At 39.2% G+C, this 25,765-nt stretch overlaps 1 protein-coding gene across 1 annotated transcript in view; it reads left to right on the top strand.

The window, feature by feature from the left end:
* The first annotated feature begins 5,204 nt into the window (after positions 1 to 5,204).
* Positions 5,205 to 25,765, top strand: part of LOC145692441 (sodium channel protein Nach-like) — a 102,903-nt gene continuing 82,342 nt past the window's right edge. The window contains exon 1 of the mRNA XM_081767749.1: positions 5,205 to 5,336. Within this exon, the coding sequence (XP_081623875.1) occupies positions 5,205 to 5,336 (132 nt within the window). The remainder of the gene's footprint in view (positions 5,337 to 25,765) is intronic.

The following is a 25,765-nucleotide window of genomic DNA, read 5'->3' as shown; positions in this document are numbered from 1 at the left end:
GTAGTAGTGGATGGAGTAATGACCGCCAACATGGAATACCATGGAATGTGCCTAAACCACTCAGCCTTTGGGGATTATGGTCTACATTATCCTCTCCAAAGAGGAGAGTTTGGTCTGCTGGCATGTACTTGCAGCACAGCGTTCAAACCGCTGCACTTCCGCGTATGAAGAGCAAAATCCCAGGTGATGCAGCGTGTCAATCAGGTGTTTCGATCGATAGTGATGGTGCAGCTGCACAGCAACACCTAACTGCAGAGGAGCTAACATATATCTTGGTCTGGCTCCTTGCATCAAACACTGGCCAATCGATGCTATTTTGATTTCATTGTCCTTTCCGGCAAAAAAAATTGGTTATAGAATAGTTTAAGGCTAGGTACTGAAGGAATTCCTGAATGGTCAAGTCGCTGGGTGAATAATATGTATCACTTCCAGTTTGTAGTTTGGATTTTATGTCACTTTTGATCAGTCGAGCTACGGTTTTTATTAATCTATTTTTTCCTTTCCACCATCATACTCTCGTGGTAAATCACGATATGCCCGTAGAATGTGATTGGCAGTTTCTCGAAGTGTAATGAAGTCGTTTTTTCCACCGTCACAAGAAATTATGATTTTTTCACCGAAGTACTCCATTAGTTGACGCTTCATGTGCCGTCTGTCATATGCAATGTGATCAGTCCCTACAAGAAATGTGCCCATTTTTGTAACAAGTTCTCCCACAGTTAGTTGCTCATCATCGTGCTCTTCCAAGTAACTACAGATGCGCTGAAATGCTCGGATTCTCTCATCATTTCTAGGTCGGCCAGGCCGGAATTTTTTTGACGCTGACTGATTATCGGTGCAGTATTGTTGAGAAATTGTTTTCAATGTTCGAAAGTTGATACTACATGATCTGTGATAGACACAAACTCCTGTACGAAGATCAGATGAGAAGTACTCAATTCGACCTCGGACTGTTTGTGACCCGGTATCGTTTCGTTTATTGCAACACTTTAAAATGCTGTGTGGCAATGCTTGTGTTTTCACTCGCACATTTTCTGATTTCAACACGTGACGGTCATCAAATAAGACAGGCGTTCCGCAAAAGAGGCAGTCACTGTTCCTGTTGAAGAACCCATCCGACGAGCGAGTAACTCGTTTTTGAATCGGCGATGACGCTTTTCTTTTTAGGGCAATCGCAATATCTTTTTTATCAATATAACGTGTTTGACAAGAGACATGAACCACCATACTTGTAGCGGCGAGAATGTTACTACCGCGAGCCTTACTGGCATTGTTCACTCCTTCACCTCCATTTTATTGAAGTGTGATGAGGTTATCGTCAGGATCTAGGCTTCTGCAGATGATACACAAACGTGTAAGGGAATCAGCCATGGTTCTTCAGTGCCTAGGTTCATGCAAGACTATGATATGTACAAAGGCTTATGGAACCCCATTTCGAAAGACGTATGATTTGTGCCCCCTATACCCAAAGATTATCAGGGTTGTCAGAGCCCAAGAAAGGTAAAAGTGTAGATTTTCCCAATTTTTAAAGAATTCTTCTTCTTCTTTTTCTACAGGTTGGGCATAGGGGGTACAAACGATACGTTGTTGGCAAGGTGGTTCCATACGCTTTCCAACGCGGTATGCTTTATGTCTCTGTGACAATTACGAAGGATGCTAGATCTAAGAAACAGAAGTTAAACCACAGTAATAAATATGCAGTGACCCTCCTTGGTCCTCGGTACCGAATCTTTATCTCCCTTACTGTTGAACCTATGTCCTTCATTTTTTAATATTATTGTTACCAGTGTCTGGTCTACGCGTGGGAAGTTTTCTGCCGGCCTATGAGGAAGCACAGTGTTGCCAGGGTCCAAGAAATATCAATTTTAAAAAATCGAATTTCTTATTATTATTATTATTCTACGCGTTGGGCATGATAGGTAGAAAAGTCACTTCGTTGGAATTTGTGGTCAATGGGCGTTCCAACGAGGTATCATTTTTGTCTCTGTGTCAATTAAGAGGGTTACTAGAGCCGCCAACGTAAAGGTCTACGTTTTTTTTTCGAAAAACCATGGTCCGCCATTTTGAAACCGTTTTTGCGGGTGTTCCCTTGGTACGATTTTTTCGGATTTCAGATATGTTATTCAGTACTAATTCCTGAATCGAAAACTGTTTAAACAGCTTCTGTTGCAATTTTGCCCAGGTTGAGGGTAAAATTGCTCTAGATTTCCTGGACTACAACCCATACTATATACAACGAAACTAAATTGAATCTCGTGGTCTACTATTTCGACGATTTAGCACGCTTGGAGAGCGTACTGCAACCCTTCGGCCTATTTGTTGGAATGGTTTCGCTCATATGTAGTTGGCCTGTAGTTCCTCACTTTTCGGACTAAGTCCTCGTATATACTGTGCACCGGCATGATTTGTACTTTAACTGTGATTCATGTAAACAATGTAACCTTTATTCTGTAAGACACTTGGATACACTACTTCGCGACAAGACTGAAGCTCTGTTACGAGTTACCTACTGGTTGAGGCGGATTGCTGCGGTGCTAGTTCTCCCATGGTCTGTAGACTGGTGCCCGATCATTTCAAGGCAGCTCCACTCCCGCCCATGCTCGCACTTACCCAGAATCTTGGGATTGGCTTTGATGAGCTACTGAATTTCATGGCATGACCACAGCTCGGTAGCCCCAGGCGAAGCACAAGGGGTTTTGCTCAATCCATGTCCTACCTACCTTATCGGTCCACGACAACCGCATTCACGTGTAGAGGTACCCAGGTCCGCGACCAGTCACAGAGGTTTGAAGGGCCATGAATATATTAGGGGGACCAAGTCATTAAAAATTCTCTTACAAATAACTAAATTGTGTTTTTAGTATCTACAATAACTTTTTAAGTTCTGCAGGGTTCACGGAAAGTTTAGAGAGCCATGCCCCTAGCCCCCCTCTGCTTGGGACTGGAGGGACTGGAGGTACTTCATACACGTCGAAATATTTCCGCATCTCATCCTGACTCCAATGATACGTGTGAAGTCACCATTTAAGCTTGACGCCAGCCCATATCCCACACAGCTTCCTCCGTTTCACTGGGATTTGAAACCGTTACACGGAAACTTGGGATTCGCACTTTCTCCCAGTCGTTGTTCAGTTCCCCTGCTGGAAGGATCTGACATTCCCCTTCCAGTAGGATCGTTCCAGTAATGTTGGACTTCTCTTAATTACGGTAGAGGTACACTGTGCTTTACCAGAAACAATGACTGAGGTAGACCTCTCTCAGGAAGACATATTCATTTGGGAGCAGAGGAGGCTTGCTCCCCTGATAGGTACACCCAGCTATATGATTCTACCTACTTTTTAAATGTTTAGGTACCATGCATACGTCTTAGCTAAGCTACATTCTGACCCAATGGTACGTGTGCACCACCATTAACTGGAACAACCGCATGCTACTTAGGTAGGGTCGTTCTGTCAATAAAGAACTTCCTCTAATTACAGCAGAGGTACACCGTACATAATCAGGTAATGACTAATGTAACCTATCTCAATTTAAGGACAGAGGTCACTTTGGAGCGAATGCTCCCCTGGTAAGGTCGTAGACCCTGCACCGATAAGAATCTTCAGAGAAGAAACCTGTGACGATGAGTCTACTATCTCACTTAGACCTAGATACAGCCACCTGCAAAGCGAACCAAGAGGAAAAAACGGGCATCTTTGGAATTTAAAAGGTGTTTAACGCTTGGGAACATACGTGAAAATAGATTTGTTTATTCGTGCGTCACAAAAGTTGATATTAGAATACTATAGTGCACTGATCACCAGTTGAATTAGATACACCTACCTAGTACCGTGTAGCACCACCTTTCACTCTGATAACGGAACTAACCACCGCAGCATGGACTGCTCGAGGCGCATGAAGTGTTGTTGTATCATCTCAATCCGTATCCCCTGCAAAGTCTCGCATAGAGCCCGGAAGTTGTTCTGAAGAGGGTCCGCTGCCCGAAGGCGTCGTTCCATTATCGTCCCAGGTACGATGTGATTGAGGTCCAGTGACCTTGATGGCCAAGAAAGTGTTGCCTGATCAGAGGAGTGCTCATTAAACCAGTCTGCTGCCATCATAGATCGTAGGCCGGCGGATTGTCCCGCTAAAAGAAGAGGTCACTTTGGAGCGAATGCTCCCCTGGGAGGGTCGTAGATCCTGCACCGGTAAGAATCTTCAGAGAAGAAACCTGGGACGAAGAGACCATTATCTCACTTAGACCTAGATATAGCCACCTGCGGGAATTTAAAAGGAGTTTAACGCATGTTGCAGTCGAGCAAATGACAGGGCATGGTCATTCAGAAGATAGCTAGCGTTCACCGGTGTGGGTGTGTCACACCTGTTAGAGGCCAATTTCATTCCAGGTAAACATACCCTAGTAAGAAATAAACAAAAAATATGATTGATTGAGTGAGATTGACGTTGACTAAGATTGATTGAATGAGGGAGGTAGTATAGAGCTAGTAACTTATTTTGATAGGCATGATATAAAGACAACTAATTTATTATAATTATGTATCACAAACTGAATATAAACTTAACCAACACCAAGGTGCCTATGAAAAGAATAATAGTATCATGATATCTTGAGAGGTTCACATTCTCGTTTACACTTTAGGACTGTCTTATGTGGTTTTCACTAAAGTTACTAACAGAGTTCTTGAGAGCGTACTTACAATATTATAGCGTCCATTGCAACCAGAAACTACACAACACTTTTCTGAAGTCACTGTCTCGAGTAAGCACGACTAGACACTAGGAGGCGTGTGGTTGACAGATCTTTAAACGAATTGACTAAATTGTCTAAGGTTTTTATAATAATTTCATTACACTTTCATTTCTACCTTTCGTGGAAACTAGAATTGTTTGTGAAATGATTTTCGTTTTCACTTTTCTAAAACCGTCTGTGTTAAAAACAAAGCATGTTGTCACTTCTATTTTAAAACGTTTTCACTCTCCTATATTGTTTTTGAAACTTGGAGATGATCCGTTAACTATATACTTCTATTTATTTGTTATTATTTTTTTTAAAATCTCAAAATGAGGAATGTCTTAGTAGGTGAGAATACCAACCACCACTGGCCTGCACAGTTATCTGCTGGCATGATGGATATATGCCTCGTGCTGTTGGCGACGCAACCCTAAGCGTCCATCGACATGTACTAATGTGAAACGTGACTCATATGTCTAGGAAACCATTTTCAACATTTCCACTGTCCAGTGGCAGTGTCCCTGAGCCAATGATAGATGTTGTTTCCTGTGGGCTGTTAGAAGGCGTAATCGCATGGGTTGATGGCTTCTGTGTCCCATGGCAAGTAGGTGGTTGTGGAAAGTGTGGCTGAACACGGTGTTGTTGTCCTGCATTGAACCTTTCCGCGATTTGACGTACTGCGGCCCGTCTATCGGCTGTTACAATGCAGGACAGTCGGCGCCTACCCCTGTCATCGAAATGCTCCTGACCACGGCAGTTTGCCCGTGAGGGTACGGTTTTGCTGGAAGCGAGGTACTCAAGATACACCCTTGACACAGTTGAATTTGAAAATCTAAGTGCCACAGCCACTTCCGAAATCGAACCACCCAATCATCTGGATCTCACGATTTGACCACGTATCAAATGCATTCAGGTCCTTCGTCTTGCCTATCATACACTTCACTGACACGGATACCGAAAATGGAAGTACACAGCAGCAGTACACACATGATGCTTTTTATTCACATGCACTGATGGAGCTTCTGCAGAGCGGTTTCTGCAATTGTCCTGCTGGCTTTAATTCAACTAGCGATCAGTATATATTTACTTTATTCAATGTGAGTAAGTAATAGTTGATTTTCATTAAGAATTATATGTACGCTGCAGCTTGGATGGATTGAAGATTTCAGTCAATTTCAGTACAGAAGCTATATGATACGGGAACGTAAATCGTAACATGGGATCCTAACCACATTAGCTTCCACCGCGAATCTAGACTAGTTATATTGTGCGAAATATCCATAAATTCCATATAGCTACAAGTAACTTCTGATTTTAGATGCACGTGTACATCTTCGTGCGCATGTCTTCACGACTGCACTTGAGTTGTTCAGAGGCCAAAACGATTAACAAAATTCTTTGTTGGTGCTTAGATCTACACATTTTTGACTTGGAAAAAGTACAATCGTTTCAGAGGCAAAATCGATTAACTCCATAGTTTAAGAATTTGTTACTAGAATGCGTAAACGTTCTGATCACTCTCATTTGAATACATTTATCTAAGTTACTAAAATGCTCACTACTGAAAAGCTTCGTTTGAAAGAGCAATCGGTTTGACATCTGAACAGCTGGCAATGTGTGTCGGTATTTTGCCCTGAGGGCATTCACAGGTTGAGATATAATGAAGGTGAATTTGTGTGGTATCAAGTCACGGGAAAGCGCTTAAAGTACTTTGAAAAGAATTTTGTAATATAGTTATGACTTACCTTTAATTGCTGTTCTCTTATATTCATAGCACTTTGATTGAAATAGTTCAGGTTACAAAATTTATACGAGAAGTGTAATATTTCATATGGGTTAAGTTCGAAAGATAAAACTTTGTATATGAGTTCCTCATTACATATAAATAGACATTCGTCCAGTGGTTACGAAAATAATGCTTGAAGAAGGATCAATTTCTATAATTGTATCCCAACAATGAAATCAATGCCTTCTTTGTTTATAGTCGCATCGCGTGAGAAAGACTGAAACTTCTAAAGTAAACTTCATATCATAATATCTACTTCAACTTGGGTTTATATTATGGCACATTGATTAAAAGGCATATTATAAGGAGGTTTAAAATTCATACTGTATACAGATGGTGATCAGAAAAATGGAAACACATGAACGAAGTTGCAACTTACCAGATTAATATGGTGTCGGGCCAGCTTTCGCCTTCAGAACAGCCTTGATGCGACGTGGGATGAGGCATAGAGGTCGTGAATGGTAGCAAGTGGAATTTTACACCATTCCTCGTGCAGGGCATCGGCCAGTTCAGTGAGAGATAATGGAGGTGGAAATCGTCGCCGGAGTCGTGTTTCCAAGACGGACCACAGATGTTCAATTATGTTGAGATCTGGGGATTGGGCGGGCCAGGGGAGGTGTTGCACTTCATCCCGATGTCCCTCAAACCACGCTGCAACAACGCCAGCTGTGTGAATGGGTGCATTATCATCCTGGAAGATGGCGACATTGTCCGGGAACAACATCCGGATCATAGAATGCAAGTGGTCTCCTAAAATTGCGACATAATCGTTGGCAGTGATTCGTCCGCTAAGTGTGACCACAGGACCCAATAAAAACCATGATATGGCGGCCCACAGCATCAACGAGCCGCCGCCATGTTTCACAGTTGGGCGGAGACACTGCAGATCATAAGCTTCTTTGGGCGTTCTCCACACATCAACACGGCCTGTGGTTGGGAATAGGGTGAAGGATGACTCATCCGACCATATCACACGTTTCCAGTCCTCAACGGTCCAAGTTACATGGTCGCGGCACCATTTGGGGCGTGCGAAAGCGTTATGGTGCCTGATGAGAGGTTTGGAAAGTGCAACACGACCCCGAAGTTCATGTCATGTAATTCGCGGCGGACTGTGATTGTCGAAACAAGGTGGGGGAGGTGCTGATTCAGTTCCTCCGTCACTTGCTCTGCAGTGGCACGACGGTTCTGCGTGACAATGCGCTTTAATACCCTGCGTGCCCTGTCACTCATGATTTTCTTCCGCCCACTGTTCCGCATCCTCGATGTGGTTTTCCCGTGTGTTGTGTATCCGTCATCACCTTCGACACTGTCCCACGCGACACACCTAACACAGTAGCCACTGCCGTCACACTCACTCCACATAACCGCACACCAACAATTTGTCCTCTTTGAAAATCTGAGAGGTTTCCCATTTTACACTACCTCCGTCTGCTGCAGCCACTGGACACTGCTGTTCCACTGCGCCTGACGTAGTATGGAGACCGACCTAAGACACCACTACCAGCGGTCCGGCGCTGTGGGCGCCACGACACCACTGCCAACCCATACATCTGACGTGTTGCCAACTACAGGCGTTTCCATTTTTCTGATCACCATCTGTATATATATATATATATATATATATATATATATATGTGTGTGTGTGTGTGTGTGTGTTAATTTGTCACATATTCTATGGTTTCATTTTTCAGTTTATATAATCCTGACGATGAACGTACAATTGCAGTAGATGAGAGTATTATACTTAGCTATGAAGTGAGATGGGACGGACAACGGATTTATGTATGTATAACTTCATGAATTTTGTAGTATGGCATATTGACATTAGTGCATAAATATGTCTGTGGTACTTTACATGGAACAACGTTGTTTATCTTAAGCTGCCAATATATTTTGACACTTCATAATACATATAGATATAAGATTTTTCCGTTTAGTATATTAAATAAATTAAATATTGTCATTATGAATAGGATTATAAAGGACAGTAAGGATTTTATCTTTCTCGTATTATCAATGACACAGTCTCAAATAAAACTGTACTTAAACCAAGCAACCACTTCCATAGAAAGGTTTATGTTTGACATTCTATTGAATGTACTTTTAAACAAGTATACTATGCTACTAGGACATGCAGCCAACACAAACTTACAATTACAAATTCTAGTGTAATTCAATTACCTTATTCTCGCTTCACTCTACTTTATTTTAGTTCGAAAAGCAATGTTTAAGAAGGGTCGAAATAACCGAAAGAACGAATGAAACATACATCACAAACGTTTTATTTCTTTAGTAGTAATGACGTGACCTGAGGAAAATTTGGACTTTGACCCCGACCTTTGTGACGTCATAGGTCAAATGTCAATGACCTTGGCCCGGGGTCAATGACCTGGGGGTACCTAGGACCACCCCTCTAAATTTTGGCAGGGGTACCATGGCCACCCCCTAAATTTTGGCAGGGTTACATAGGACCACCCCCTTAAATTTTGGAAATTGCCAAATCTAAAAATTCGGTATGGTAGCCTAGGACCATAGTATGTACCCCTATCAGTATTGGGTGTCTATGTCGTTCCCTTTCATGGGTAAAAAATTGCCAAAAATTCAAATTTCGGGGTTTTTGACCTAATTTATCCCCTTTGATGAGGTATTATTACTCTATATAGTTATATGGGCGTATACAGGGGTCCATTACCTTTCATAATATATGGGTATATTAATGCACCCCTTGAAAAATTTGGGAGGGGTAACTTGGCCCGGGAATGCGGCGTAGGATCGACACTGCGTAGCATCGAAACTGCGTACGATCGAAAAATTCAGCTCAAAACCTGTTTCGATCCTACGCAGTTTCGATCGTACGCAGTTTCGATCCTACGCAGTTTCAACGCTACGCAGTTTCGACCGTACGCAGTTTCGATCCTACGCAGTTGCCCTGAAATAATTTAAGTTTTAATCATGCTCTCAAAAAATATATATATTTTTCTCTCTCTTTAATTTGTTTAATCTGTGCAGCTATAAATTAGGGTTATATTCATGGACTCCACACGACCTAAACTGCGTAGGATCGAAACTGCGTACGGTCGAAACTGCGTACGGTCGAAACTGCGTAGCGTCGAAACTGCGTAGGATCGAAACTGCGTACGGTCGAAACTGCGTAGCGTCGAAACTGCGTACGATCGAAACTGCGTACGATCGAAACTGCGTAGAATCGAAACTGCGTAGATTCCAAACTGCGTAGGATCCACACTGCAGGTAGGATGGACAAGTTACAGGCGTATGGATTGAGAATCAATTATGATTTGTAATGATGACTATGTCAGAAGTGTAATACTAACTTTGAAACAGTTTCGACGGAATATAATGTAAAATAGTTATGTAATATGGAGAATTTAAAGTAATGAAGATTATGATGTATGATGAATATTGAAGGATAAGAATAATAATAATGTTTAACGAATATTTCGATTGTAAAGATATTATTTCGTAAAGGCTGTCAGAAAGTTAGAGAAACAAAAGTCAGATAAAGATTCATATGCTGTTCTGTGTGGACTTGTCTGCGTAATATGAATGAAAATTTATATGATTTTATGTACAGCTTAATGACCTAATCACCAGTTATTTATATGTATGTCAACAACGTTACAATATTGTACTTCGCTTTGGGAGTTTTTCATTTGTACACTGAACCTCAAATCAATTTATAATTGGAACACGTACCCGTGGGAGTAGGAGCATTTCAATGTATTCCGTTACATTTCACAAAAATATTTTTAACCGTAAAAGATTCGAAATTAAACTACTATTCAAATAGAGAATATAATTACGAAAGTTTACAATTATTACTGGAAATCAATGCTGTCATCCATTTTGAACATTTTAAAAGAACATAGTTTCTAATGTATTGAAATTTCATATCTTATGAATAGTTTGAAACGTTGTAAATAGTTGTAAAGAACCTGGAGAAAATTCATCAAAGTCCTCCTACAATGGGGAAGCCGTGTTAGACATGGAGTTAGTGGATGCAAATGGTGGCATTGGAAAAGTCCGGGTCTCCCGAGCACAGTGGTGATATCAGAAACTGGGCCCCAGCCATGAGGCTCCAGAAAAATGGGGTCCCGAAGTTTTGGGCGCGGGTTGTTTCTATACGCCTATTAAACATGGAATTGTATGTGGGTGGTGAAGTTGGAAATGTTCGGGTCGTCTGAGCACAGTGTTAACGTCAGAAATTGGGCCCTTGTCTCAAAGGTCCAAAAATGGTGTCCGGAAATTTTGAGCTTGGCTTCATTATATTTTTCTTTTAAGCATGGAGTTATTGGATACATATTGTGGTGTTGGAAAGCTCCGGGACCTGAGATTCCAGAAATGAGATCCGAAAAGTTTGGGTTCAGGTCTCTTTTATTTGCCTATTTAACATGGTGTTGTACTATAGTGTTAGCGTTTGAAAGGTCGGGGTCTATTAACGAAAGCGGTAATGTCAGAAATTGGGCCTTGGCCTCGAAGCTCCAGAAAATGTGGTTCCGAAATGTTGGGCTCGAGTCCACTCTATTTCTCATTTAAGCATGGAGTTGTTGCATACAGATGGTGACGTTGGAAAGATCCGATTCCCCTCAGCACAGTGGGGTCCCAGAAATGGAGTCCCAATGTTTTGGGCATGAGCCCCTTCTATACGCCTATTAAACATGAATTGTTGTACGAAGCTGAAAAACTTGTATCTTCCTATAAAAAAAAAAAAAAAAAACTGGAATCTTCCTTACAATTATGTATTAGATAATAATCTGAGCTCCTAAACACGTATAAAAGATACCGAAGTTATATTTCAGCAAAAAACAATTACCATAAAACATCTCTTTGCATGTGTAATGACTGAAATGTATTATAATTTGCTTCCCTCCCAAATAAATAAATAAATAAATAAATAAACGATTACAGTCGATAATCGTAAATCTGGCAGAATCTATTTTCCGAAATCTAAAACAAATCACACAGATTGTTTATTGCTTGTTCGAGATTGTCCACATTACATTTTCGGTCGCGATTGTACATCACATTTTCGGTTTTTCATTGTATGTAATTAACTATACCATAACAGAAATTCCCGCTACGAACAAATTACACGTTAGGTATACGCCTATGCGTCTCGTCTCGAGGACTTCTGGGCAGCAGTGGCTTAGTGGCAGAGGGTTCACACATGATGCGGGGCCCTGGTTCTATATCAACTTGCGCAAAGTGGGGTTTGTGGTGAACAAACACCGTGTGTGAGGGTTTTCTCGGAGTTTCCCTTTCCCACAACTCTTTCATTTCACCATTCCATTTATTCTCATCATCTGCGTCTCCTTTAGTCTACCCAGGATGACAGTCGGACATAAAACTTAAATATTGCATTTTCATTTTCACATTTGGAGACCCTGTATCTGTGTTCCTTGAGTGCCCCAAATGCTAAATAATAATGGGTTGGAAGGCCCATGAAGTTTAGTACCTGGTACACCCATTATCTCAACTTGCCCAAAAAGTTAAGGGCTCAGGTTAAGTTAACGCCCCAAAACTTTAGTTTTCACACCTTATTAACTATATTGGCCCAAAAGATGAAATTTGTTAGCCCATCGATCTTTATCTCGACTAGCCCAGAAAGTTGGGAGGCTCTGGTGAAGTTAGCCTCCAAATTTTCGGCGCCTATATCACATTAACTATGGGAGAACGAAAGCTGAAATTTGGTAGCCCATCCAGCCCGTAGACAGTACTATGTAGGCCATTCATTCTCTGGACCAGCCCAGAAACTTGGGGGGGGGGGAGCTCACGTTAAATTAGAGCCCGAAATCTTTGGCGCACATATCTCATTTACCCTTTCGGGACAAAATCGATTTTGGGGTTTTTGGTAGACTTTCAGTTAATGATTTATTGCCCAAACATTGTTAGCCCGATTGATATCGTTTACGTCTTGTATTTTAGAAGAGGGACATGGCTATTTTTTGGTGTAAGTTAGATTGCAGTGTTGCTAACGGGAGGGATTATTGAAAAAATGTAGGAGTAAAAATTTTTTAAAAAAATTCCCTAGCCGAATTTCATGATTTTTTCTAGCTGGCAACACCGAAGCCACATGGGTTCAAGTCACCTAAAAAGAATTTTCTGGTATGTTGACAAGGTACAGTAAAAACCTGAAGTCGCTGGCTGCCATACAAAGAGAGAAAGAAAAAAACTCTCTCATAATACACATGAAATTTTGGCACTTCTTACGCGTCAGAAGCAAAAATCAGCATACATGGTGGTTCACCGGCTTCCCTAATTATCCAATCGTGCTCCTCTATGGTGCGTTTTGTAGGCCAAGAATGATTCCAAACAGTTGTACGTTGGTTTGAATATAGCCAAGGACACTGAAATAATAGGGGGGAAAGGATAAATTTCCCAAAAATTTTTCACAAACAATTACAATTAACATTTTCTGTAGCTGGCAACATTGCTACCAGTCAGAAGCAAACAATTTTAAAGTAATCTTTGGCCCACCAATAATATATTCAGCTAGTATCATGATGATATCTCTCAAATTAAGCGTTTTTCCTAGAAAGTCAGTATTATCCTTAAAATTATGTAATATGGTATACTGTAAGACCGGAATTGTAGTGTCCCCAATTATCCAAGTGAAACTTTTTATAGTGCGTTGTGTAAGTCAAGGATGAGGCTTCCAGAATCTGGTATGTTCGTTCCAATGTAGCCAATAGAAGAGAAGGAAATAAGAGGCAAATTTTAGAAGGGAAAAAAGGGATTTTTTAACCAAAAAAAGTCTGGAAATAAATAGTTCTATGGCTGGAAATACTGCTAAAAGACAGATGCAACTATCTAAAAATAAACCTTAGCCCACCACTAATATATCCTGAAAGTATCATGTCGATATTGAATAAACGAAGCTAGTAATTAAAAATTAATAGATTATGGTAAATATAAAAGTGAGAAAAATCAAGGATTAGAACCTTAATACGAAAATGAAATGAAATCTTTGAGTTTCACGTCCTACGGTTATGCCGGTTAGGCTAAAGTAGACGCTGATGATGAGAAATGAATGACATGGTGGAATGAAAAAGTGGAAGGAAACGGGAGAACCCCGATAAAACCCACGCACACGATGTTTAGAACCTAAATACGAATTTATGGTGCGCCTCTTAATTACGCAATTGCAACGATCTGTGCCCAAGTTTGTTCAGTAAGGACCGATGTTTGACTGACGTAGTTCACTTGCGCTCGGACGTATAGGTACGGAATTATAAACATAAACTTCGAAAATTGACAAATCTGAAAATAATTTATCTTCGCATTGAATTTGGACCCCTCCTCCGAAGTAAATTCATGTGTAGGGTACGTACCACCGTACTACGATTTTTAATTTCAGTAAAAATCCCTTTGTTTTCTTGCCCCCAGGATAACTATATACTCTGCTAGTTAATATTTTCTAAACATTTGGAGTGATGTATCGTCATATGTATAGATTAACCTCTTGCACATAGAGAATGTTTCTTTTCCAAGATTTAAATAAAACTGAAATGTTTTCCATTTCCATACAGAATTCAATTCACCTAAGATGTCCAAAGTTTGTGCGCTCACCTGCTCAGACAATTACTTCCTCCACCAACGGTTGTGCTCGATGTGGCGGCCACGAGCCTGGACTATCGCCCTGCAACGCAATTGCCACTGAAGCATTGCGCGTAGAAGGTGTGTGAGGGGAATTGTAGACCACACCGCTTGACAAGCTTTCCAAAGCCCTCTATGGTAGTGGGACGCCTTTGTGTGAGTCCTTGTTTCAGAAGGCCAAAGGCGCAGAAATCCATTGTCTACGCATCTGGTGACTCCACAAGTTTGAACGAGAAGGGTATAACATACACATCAGTCTCCGTGGCCATACGCCAATAATACGCGACAGAACTGCGAACATTATGACTGGATGCTTTGACCATGTGGATCCACACCTTCTGGGTGTCCCTGCCATACAACTGTGGGATGCGTTCTGTATAAGGGTTCCATGATGTTCGTTTGAAAGTAGTCTGCATTTATCTTGCCCTCGAAATTCACACGATGCATTGGCAACTTCCCACTGGCGCAGAAACCTGCCACCATCATGAAGCAATTCGAAAACTTCTCGCGACATTCACGGACGGACTCGCCGCGGCTCTTCGCATCATGTGGTGAATAAAAAATGGCCCTGGGCTTATTGGTGTCATCAAGGTAGATCCAGGCTTCATCCAGAGTAACAACCCACTACCATTTGTCATCTGAGAGGTACTGTTCATACAACTTTCTTGAATCTCTCTTGAATGTACCTTGGTGATAACTTATGGCCCATCGCCTTATGTCGTGTTTTTTTTTTTTTTTTTTAATTTGCAAATTGTCCTTTGTGAATCAACACATTGTGCTCTGAGACTTTCTGCATGAGATGGCACGTTTGCTTTGGATTGGTGGGTTCTTCCTCACAACTGCTGCCCTGATGTTTCTCACAACGCATGGTTTCCTGGCTGGACTCCTTTCTTCTTCACTCTCACGACTTGATCTTGACATTTAGGGCCGGTGCTTTTACAGCGCTATTACCCTTCCTACTTCACACTTGATGATGTTGTTGCTGATTGCCGCACACATTTTCACAATCACTGACTCATTGCATTTTGCATCGGGAAGTGCACATATGTGACCTTCGCAATAAGGTGTCACTTTAACAGAAATACTAGCTGCTCACCACAACAACTTTCACAGCGGTGTACGTGACTCACTACTGGATTTACGGGCTACTGACTTGTGATTCCTTCTCCTACGCTGTGCTCGTTATCAGCTCTGTAAACCACCTTGGGTGAACTGACCTGTAGTATATGAAGGACTCAATGGGAGGGGTTACAAACCCCCCTCTTCGGTACGCCACTGCCTAGGTATATGACATATTTAAACGGGATGTGTTGAGTAATAGAAAAGATCTTTTCGCAAACTCTCTCTAATGCATTTTCTATTTACAAATTGTGGTTAGGTCATTATTAGGTAAGTAAATGTAGGCTCAGAAATATGTCTCCATCATGAGACATAACAAAATGGAACGAAACTTTATTCAGCCGGCCTGTACACGGCATTGAACCAGAAAACAGAAAGTCAGCACCAATATCGAATGGTAATATTTAAACTAAACACATGTGAGCATTGACATTCATTTATGAAATACTAGCTGAAATGCCCGGTGTGCACAGGGAAATATAGTTATAGGAAGGTCTCAAGGTATACTTGAACTTAATTTCTCCTTCCTGAAATATTTTATTTTTGACAAAGTTTAAACCACTCCCAATTGAACCCCGCCCTAGGATCCGCACCCAATAAAATTAAATATAGGCCTACTACAGTCTTTTCCAGACTATTATGTCCTTGATGAATTTACCTAGAAGGAACTTACATATTAAGTTTAATCTTCCTAACATAAGTATCTCGACAGATATTCTCCCGAGTTCGATCTCCGGTGGGGTAGATCCGCGTCTTACATAGAGTCGCTGCTGAAAGATGTATTCTATACATCACCCCACCTCGTAAGATATTATAATTTTTCATTACTTCTTACCCCCTTTTCCGTTTTTAACCTTTTCCTTCCCCTCTTTCTCCCCTCGCCGCAAGATGCGCACCAAAAATTCTGTATAGTCTACGTTTTCTTCCAGACTACGATATCTTTAATAAAGTTAGTAGAAAGGAGCTTATATATCAAGTTTCATCAACGCCTTAATCTTTGACCTTGAATATCTCAAAATATCCCCTCTTCAATTTATTTGAAAATATATATATATATATATATATATATATATATATATATATATATATATATATATATATATATATATATATATATATATATAAGTCCAATAGAGTAGCACCGACATGACAAATATAAAGATGGCACACCAGGGGCATCGTACAAAAAATATTTATCCACATCGCTGCATCACCGAAAATCACGAAAAAAGCACTTTAATGCATCTTAAGTACCATTTACTCTTATAAGCTTGAAAATTAATTTTACTAACAAGGGATGTAGCTGGACTCGGACGGAAAAATCTAAATGAAACCATGTAGGTTATATAAATTATTGGGCACAAAAACCGTGAGGTCAGCCATTCCCATGTAAAAGTCTGTGTTTGTCGACAGGCGGCATCTTTGTGTTCGGATATGGGGTGAACTAATCATCTTGATACGCCTTTATAACTTTTAAGCGAATAGATATATAACGCTGGGTTTCTGCACATACAAATATCAGCAGGGTGACATTTTCTGGCATACTCTTCAATACCACCAAATTAACAGTGTTGCCAACCCATCACAAAGTTATTTTTTTTTAATGGCACTACGTCAGGTTATTATAAATTTCAAATCTACATTCAAAGCAAAAACAAACCAAACCAAACTTGTTGTTCATTGTTGCAAACCGAGGACGCTACAGCAGCACCAATATTCAGGAACGTGAAAATTTTGGAGGCCTCTACAATACTAATAACTGAAGTAAGACGGACGGAACAGTTGCAAGGAATTGCATTTCCAAGGACTATTTCGAAAACAAAAATAGTGCTTAGATACGTACCATGTCTAATTACGTAGATTCTTTTTAAAGGTTGCGAGGATCATAATACTGTTTACGGCAATTTGATAATTCAAACCGTTCTGGAGGTATAATAATTATTGTTAAAGTTACCAATATTTCCTAAAATAACGTAGTCCTAGTTGCGAGAAATTTTGAAAATGACATTTTTCTTCCCGATCAAAATGTAATGTTGAAAAGCCTGTCAATAATTTTCAAAATGTACAAAATATTCCTCTCACACACAAATTCCACATAAAAGTTGTGCAATTCATATTTTCTTTTCTCAATTTAAAAAAAGCATTACATTTACCACATTAATAAAATATTGTTCACGAAACCAGTCAATTAAAAAAATAATAAAATTTACAATTAACCATATTTGCAGTGTAAAAAAACATATTTACAATATTTACCATAGCCAATTACACTCGGCATCATTGCTCATAATTAGGGATGCGCACGAGACGAGTCGAGACAGGATTTTCCTTACAATATTCGAGTCGAGACACGGCTCTTCTAATAGAGAAATATACATTTTTCGAGTCGAGACATCACTTTTACAGCACATTTTCAAGACGAGACAGCCACAAATCTTGTCTCGTGCGCATCCCTACTCATAATTCAAATACGTATTAAAGTAAAATAAATTGAAATGTCCCTTAAATTTTTTAAAAATCCACATAAAATATACATTCACTAACATAATGAAAATGGCAATTTAACATTTCAATCGTAGACTTCAAAGCAGCAAAAGCAATTTTCTTTTGGGTGAATTTAGGCACCCCAAGTTTTGTAAACACGTTTCTTGCAACATGTGTTTTAGCTCCCCTGGATCCTATGACCAAGGGGAGAACCTCAAATCGCTTGTTATCATGGACCTAATGTTTAAGTCTTTCATACTTAGTTATTTTCTCTTCTTTTGCCCTTACATCCATGTCATTTCCTTCAAACGTAATGATAATGTCAATTACATACTAACACAGTTATTCTCAACAATTAGGTCTTGTTTCAATTGTACATTCTCAATATCAAACTCTAGCTCTTTACCCGTCTGATAGCCTCTTAACGCGCAATGTCTTTCAATAATTTTAACAATCTGGTTATGCCTGACTATACGTCTGTTGGCATGATAAGTGATTTGGAGATACGCTCAATTTTTTGAAATTCTTAGAACCCCACTTCCTCCCCCTCTTCCCCATCGAATTTCCAAAAACCCTTCCTTAGTGGTACCCTACGTCATAAATTATACATACTGTGCACATTTCAAGTTCCTACCTTAAGCGATTTGGCCTGTACGAGGATAAGTCAGTCTGGGGGGGGGGGGAGGTTGTTCATGCAGAACACCAATGTAATGTATTTCTATAAAACTGCATATAAGACAAAACAACTGGAAGTTCCAAACAATAAGTAGAAGAGATTTAAATTCAAACAGATGTACTGATGCCATTAAAAATTAAAACAACATTACACTACTACAATTATCCGTATTTACAGTGATCTCCATATATATATATATATATATATATATATATATATATATATATATTTATATCAAAGGCGCCGACTCAATGGAGCTTAGGGGGACCGGAGCGAAATATGACTCTAGGGTAATTAGGGATGTCTCAGGGAATTTTTGTAAAAATATACTTCTGTATAAAGGAATATTGGACATTTTCGGTATTTTTGGCGTGGTTATTTTTGCACGTAGAAGATTGAAATTGTGCACAAACATTCAGCCCACCGAGTAGTATTTACCAGATTTTTTCAGATTTCTGCGTTAAAACACGGGGGTTAAGAGGGGCTAAAAGTTGAAAAAAGGGATAATTAGACCAAAAAATCCCTTTCTTCGGGATTTTCCCGCCTTAGATACACGATGGAGACATGTGAGTCATACCGTCTGAAAGGCAGTTCTATTCTGAAGAGAATGATGGGCGAAACATGACCCTAGGGTAATTAGGGATGTCTCAGGAAATTTTTTACTTGAGATCATGGTCTTTTGCGGTAATTTGGGGCATTGTGGGGATTCTTGATAAAATTTCTCCCACCCTTAGTATTCAAGATAGAAAGTTGAAATTTGGCACACACATTCAGTCTACCAAGTCTATTTATCAGATTTTTTTGAGATCTCTACGTTCACACAGGGCCGCTCCAGAGGGGCCCAAAGTGTGAAAAAATTCTCCCTCCGAAATTTTCCCTTTCGCATCAATTTTCCCTCTTCTGGTATATGATATGGGCATGCAAGTGATACCATTTGAAAGCCAGCTTCATTCTGAAGAGAATTAGGTATGAACCATGATCCTAGGATAAATAGAGATGCAGTAGCTGCTTGACTGAAAGTCTAAAAAATACCCCAAAAACCCCGGATCACGTAAGGGATAACAGACTTAGGGTTCAGAAGAATTACAAAGGCTAGAAACTTAACTTCTAAGAGGAAGTCAATAAGGAGTTTCCAACTACCTAAGATCAATTTCCTAGCTAGAGACTACACCGAAATGATTCACTGGAACACTGTTACACTTTCACCTCAGCCTTTGCTGCGGAAATTTACCGATCACAAGATTTGGTCACCGATCACGAGATCAGGTGAAACAGCGGCTGAGTGGAACTTTGATAAATTCCCGTGTCACACCAAAGCATTAGAACGATGCGTGTAGCTGGTAACTGAGGCGTCACAAAAAGTTGTCGGTTTCAATTCCAGGGATGGTTTTATAAGATATTTAATGCCAAGTTTTCAAGCAAATCATTTTTCAAACTAACAAAAGAAACTAAAGACAAGTAAAAGACTGTATTTCATTACAAACTTAAGTATTACACAATCAGGAAAAATGTCTATTTCAATGGAAATTTGTCTTTTTTAAGTGTTTTTATAAGTGTAATACGCTGCTAATAAATTGTAAAATGTATTCCTTATACATTTATTTATCTTTTCTATAATTTTCTCTATTGAAATATGACTATAGGAACTTGTTATAGAAGTTATCTGAATTTTCTCCATGTATTGGAAAAGTTACGAAAATCGTATATTTTTTTCAAGGTTTAGGGTCGTTACGCTACAGCCAGACGTAAAAAAAAAAAAAAAAAAAAAAAAAGAGAGATTTCTTTTGCATTTTATTTATCTACCATAGGGGCAAGTTTTCCGCAGAATAGCGTTTCAAACAAAGAAAAAAAAATATTTTTTCGGCCCACCCTAATATATGAGGGTCACTACGAAAGTTTTGAGATGTGAAATAACTTAGATACTTAAAATCAATTTAACACTTACATTTTCTCAAAGTATTCACCATTATACACTTTTGCATCCTTGAAAACCACTCTTGGAAGCAGTGTTGACAGTATTTTTCTTCAAGTTTTGAAAGTTCATTCTCGTAAGCCACTACAGCTTCTTCAGGGCTGCAAAATCTCTTCCCACGCATGCGATCTTTGATCCTGGGGAACATAAAAAAATCACACGGGGCGAGGTCAAAGCTATACGGTGGATGAGTCATAAGTTTGACCTCCGTAGATTCTAAAAACTGAATTGTGATGTTGGCCGTGTGTGCGGACGCGTTGTCATGATGAAGCAGGATCCCACGCAATCCAGTTCTTGGACGCCGTTCCCGAAGCTTCTGGAAGCTTCTGGATGGAAGTTCTTAGACACTTTTGTTAGGCAAACAGTGCTGTGCCACTGAACAGTAACAGTCCTTTGTTCTTCAAGTGGAACAGTTGCAACATGGTCAGATTTGGAGAAGAAAGTTGCGACCATCTTCTTCCCCCACATCGCGGTCGCTTCACTTTCGTGGGTGGATTTTCGTCTGGAAATATCCAAACTGTAGACTGGCGTATATTTTCAGGGTGAAATTGATAGATTCAAGTCTCATCACCAGTAACAATGTCAGAGACGTGTCGAGAATTGCCTCCATCAAATCTTGCAAGCATTTCTTCACACCATTCCACACGCATGCGTTTCTGCTGTTCAGTCAAAGTGTGAGGCACCCAACGAGATTAAACCTTCTTAAGCCGAAGATGATCATGAAGAATTTTTGTTCTGGCTGGCGATCCAATGTTCACTGTAAATTCAATATCCTTGAAAGTTGTTCGAAGATTTTCTCGAATCATTTGTTTCACATCGGCAATGTTTTCATCTGACACAGCTGTTGCCGGACGTACAGCTCTCTCTTCATCTTTAAGCTATGTCCGGCCTCTTCTGAATTCACCAAACCACCGAAAAATTGTAGAAGGGAGGGGCAGGAACCACCAACCTTTCAATTACTAGCCGCGTGCTCTTCCGACTTAGCCACGGATGCGATGAAGAAACCGTCGCTTGTAGAGGGATAAATTCTTGAGGTCTTTTGAATTTGGCTAATCAGAGTGCTCCTTTAACCCGCGTATATTCGACGATAACCGTTCGGGATAAAATCTGCTCGCCTTGTAGACCTAATTTTATAACAAAATGACGACTGTCTATTTACTTCATTTTATAGTTCTTCCATATTCACTTTCAAATGATCGGCGCCAGTTGCCATCTAATAAAGTTGATGCGTTTGTTGCTTCTAGTACACAACCGCTTTGAAAAAGAAGCAATAAATGCATCAAATGTGGGAGATGAATTTAGAATACCTAAATGATACATGCCTAGCACATCTTGTGCTGTTAGGGTTTCTTCAGAAACATTTTGTAAAACAATTGAAAACACATCGCGCGGTTTGTATTTTGAAATTTTGCGTATACTTGGATTTGTTTAAGTATTTCTTTCTACTGTGTTTGCCTGTAGCTTCAGTTCATAAGCCTTTATAATTAGATACCCAACATATTTGGCAATCACGCAGAAAACAACACCGAAGATTCTACACTTGTGTTAATTTAACACACAGGCTGTGTGTAATTTCAACTAGCGGCATTTGACACACAACTCCAAACGGAGAGTGAGTTGTTCTAACCACTTGTTTGTGTTATATTTTAACACAATCGTGCTAACACATAGGCATGTCGTTGAAATAATACAACGATTTTTTACAGTATAGGCACTTCCAGTAGAACTACAACGATTAAATTTGGCAAAGTTTTTAGCCTCCTGGGACTATATAGAAAATTTCCAAAAGTGAATATTTTCCATTTTTAGCAGCTTTAAAGAGACAAAAAACTGTGTAATTTAAATAGACTTTTTGGATGTACAAAATCTCATATTTTAGGTACCGTAATTGAAATCGGAATAAAAACTAGGAATTTTGGTATGTTAGTAGGTTTATGAGGCGCGAGGCCGTAGGATGAGAAATTTTGTATCTGGCGACAAATTCCCACCTACTTAAAACTAAACTGATTATATAAACATTCAATTGTGCCAATTGCCAAGTTCATAAAGAAATTGAAAATCACAGCAACTGGGTAAGTAAGAAAATGCTAATCCAAATGTCAATTGAAAGAAACGGAAGTCTTTTAAGTAAATATTGGCAACAACGCATTCTAATTTTAGAAATTGGTCAAAAGTTAGCAGGTTTGGAAAAAAAATACAGTTTTTTTTAAAAAAAGAACAAAACGCGTGTTTAAAACATGAAAAAAGTGTTTAAAATGTTTTAAAGATGTTTTAAAACACACACGAAAAAGTACATGTTTTAAACATTTTGAACAGTTTAAAATATGATTTTAAACATATTTCAAAATCGTGTAATCACGTATTTATTAAGACTTTTTGCTCTTTCAACCGATCTTTTCATTTATTTAATTCTCTTTAAGACTACACAGTGTTGGGTACAGAACATTTCCGTATAGATTAGTAATTCTCAACTTATTTCATATAACGACCCCTTTTATTACACCCTCTTGCCAGTGACTCTCATACAGTAAGTATTTTCTTGGATATAGTAAGCTTTTAAGGTAGATTTTAAAACTTATCAACTATAGAGGTTTCACACAATCTATCAATATACATGGCAAAACAAAAGTCCTCACCATCCTTGTGCGTTGAGAACGGGTTGGGAGAGAATGATGAAACTTGGAAGTGGTCTGACACATCAGATGGTGCTATCAAGCATCATGGCGAACATCTGTGCTTAGTATTCGAAATTTCAAATGCAAATGGTGTCATGTTACATGAGGGCTAGAATTTTACCAGAAATGCTGTTGTGCGGTTATTTTAACCATAAAGAAAATCATTTCGAGTTACCGCTTCTAAAAGTTTTGTAGTTATGCCTTTAGGAGCTAAGCTGCGTTTCGTGGAGGCGGGTGAGATTTTTGTTGCAAAATTTGATTACTATTTCATAACACTGGTGCTAATAAAATTATTTTATAATAATAGGGCAACGTTTTCGAAAAGTAATGTTTGAAGCACACTTCATATTGTGCTAACTTTATATTTTCTGCAAGTCTATTGAATTGGTTGTTTTATAAGTCAAAAATTTATTGACGAAAGGTAATATTTGGGGCGTTCAGAGCACAATAGATCCAAATCCATTTTCAATAAACTTCAGTTTTCCTCAGCAAATGAATTCTATTTCAAAAAATAATACTTCGCAGTCAAGAATCCAAAACAAATGTAACTAAAACCATGCGAAAAGGCGTGGGATAGTTTCATATAACAGCCGCTAGTAGGGACGTCAGTGGAACAGGAGGGCAACCACCCTCATCCGCACCCTGCATTTCAGATTTTGGGGACGGTAAGACAGTTTTAGAAATCTTTTGATAAGCAAAGTCCAACAGAATAAGCCTGAGGTAATTACACCGAATAAATACGAAGAACATACAGATGATTAAAACTGGGAAGTTGCTTAGGTCCAATTTCCTGAATTTTAAGCAGGCCCGAAACTCGAAAGTAGAGCCACCTTTGAAATCCTTGGGTAAAAAAAAAAAAAAATACAAGAAAGCAATATAGGCCTATAGCTCCTTACGGCCAATGATCAAAATCTGTATTTATTCGGTGCAAGGACTTCAATTTTTAAATGTTGGACTTTGCTAAGCAAAATGTTTCTAAATCTGCATTACTGCCCCAAAAATCTGAAATTCAGGGTAGAAGACGGATGACTTCTAAACGAACGCCCCTATCTAGCGGCAATCATACAAAATTCTAGATTCCTTTTTTTCAGGTAGTTTTTCTTTTTTTCATCTCGGATTCGTGGTTGTGAAAATATGACATTTTACGTCGATGTATTCTTTTGGACACATTGAGCATTTATGTAACGTAATTATGCATCATTGACTATGACATTCGGAGCTTGACTTGTTAATCATTCCAACGCTGCAATATACACAATACAAGTATAATGTTAATATCTTAAATGTATGAGCACGGAGGGGGAAGGGAAAATTAGCCCTCCTCCCCATTCCGTCAACGCCCTTGTCTAGCGGTTGTCCTATGAAACTCTAGTCCACACGCTTTCCCGTGGTTTTTGTTTCATTTATTTCATACCCTATGCTACGAAGATATTACGTTTGCTGAGCAAAAGTGAACCTTTCTGAAAATGAACTTGGATCCCTTGTGCTCTAAATGTTGAGTTGAAGCCAAATTTACCCTGCAACCCAAGTTTGTTCGAAACATATAAAATTAGTTTGTTTAGTTTGATTGATTACAACTTGCATCACTAGCAAGGCTATATGAGACAGGGCTTTTTTTTAAAGTGGGATCTGACCCACTAATTTTGAAATTTTACGTGGGATCGCAGTCAAAATCTATACAGCAAATTCCGACGCCTCGTGCCTCTATCCTCAAAAATTAATGTTAAAAGACTGAATATTGCACCCTGTAGCGTGGTACATACATACAAACAAACAAATTGAGATCAAATTGTCCCAGACCTTGATGTTCAGCACTAACGTTATAATAAGTATCACACTTGGTTAGTTACACGATCGACTGCCATACCTTGCGTTTCTCACCTGGTCTCTTCATACAAGCTATGCCAAGTTGTAAAGTTTCAAAGAAAATTTAGAACTGTGGTGGGGAAGAGGTACGAAATAAAATTTTCATAATATAATGAAAAAGATATTGTTGATACAAAATTAATTGTTACCTGAAGTTTCCAGTTGCATCTCAGCCACACCACTGACGTTAGATTCATCAGAAGCAATTTTCGGATCAACATTTTTACCATTTGTTTGGGTTTCCATTTTTGCCAAACATTGCATTTTTCATAATGATTTTCGTTCTTGGAACTAAACCACCCATTTCTTTCTTACACGTTTTGCAACAAACTCGTTTGATCGTTTACTTACCTGATTGAGTTTGAGTTACTCTAATAAATTTGTGCCAAATCATGTCCTTCTTTTCTTCACGTATAACCCATGTTAAACGATTCCATGTTGTACGGAGACAGAACTAACATGTGCTGTACAAACGAATGTTTGCGATATTTTAATTTCAGAACCTCAACGTCGCAGTGAATACAACACAACAGTTTGTTTCCGTGACAATTATTTTATTTATTTTTTAATATCAGTTCTATAAGTAGTCCAACCTTCGACTACGACACTTTCTCGCAAGTTAACTGAGAAGCATTTAAACAATACAATATACGTTAAAAATAAGGGGGAAAAGAGACAAAATAAATTGTAGATCACCAAATTGACCTGCTGTAGCCACGAGAAATCAAACCATCCACATGGGAAGAAAATAGTCTTCTGATTGGGGAGCACTTTTGGATAGTTCTCTTGCTCTGGAAGATTTTTTTTTTACGAACATAAAATAAAATGCAAATAACTATAT

The sequence above is a fragment of the Thermobia domestica genome, chromosome 8 (assembly GCF_964235325.1).
Source record: "Thermobia domestica chromosome 8, izTheDome1.hap1.1, whole genome shotgun sequence".
Taxonomy (NCBI): domain Eukaryota; kingdom Metazoa; phylum Arthropoda; class Insecta; order Zygentoma; family Lepismatidae; genus Thermobia; species Thermobia domestica.
The sequence above is the reverse complement of the archived record's forward strand: the minus strand, read 5'-3'. Positions and strand labels throughout refer to the sequence as shown.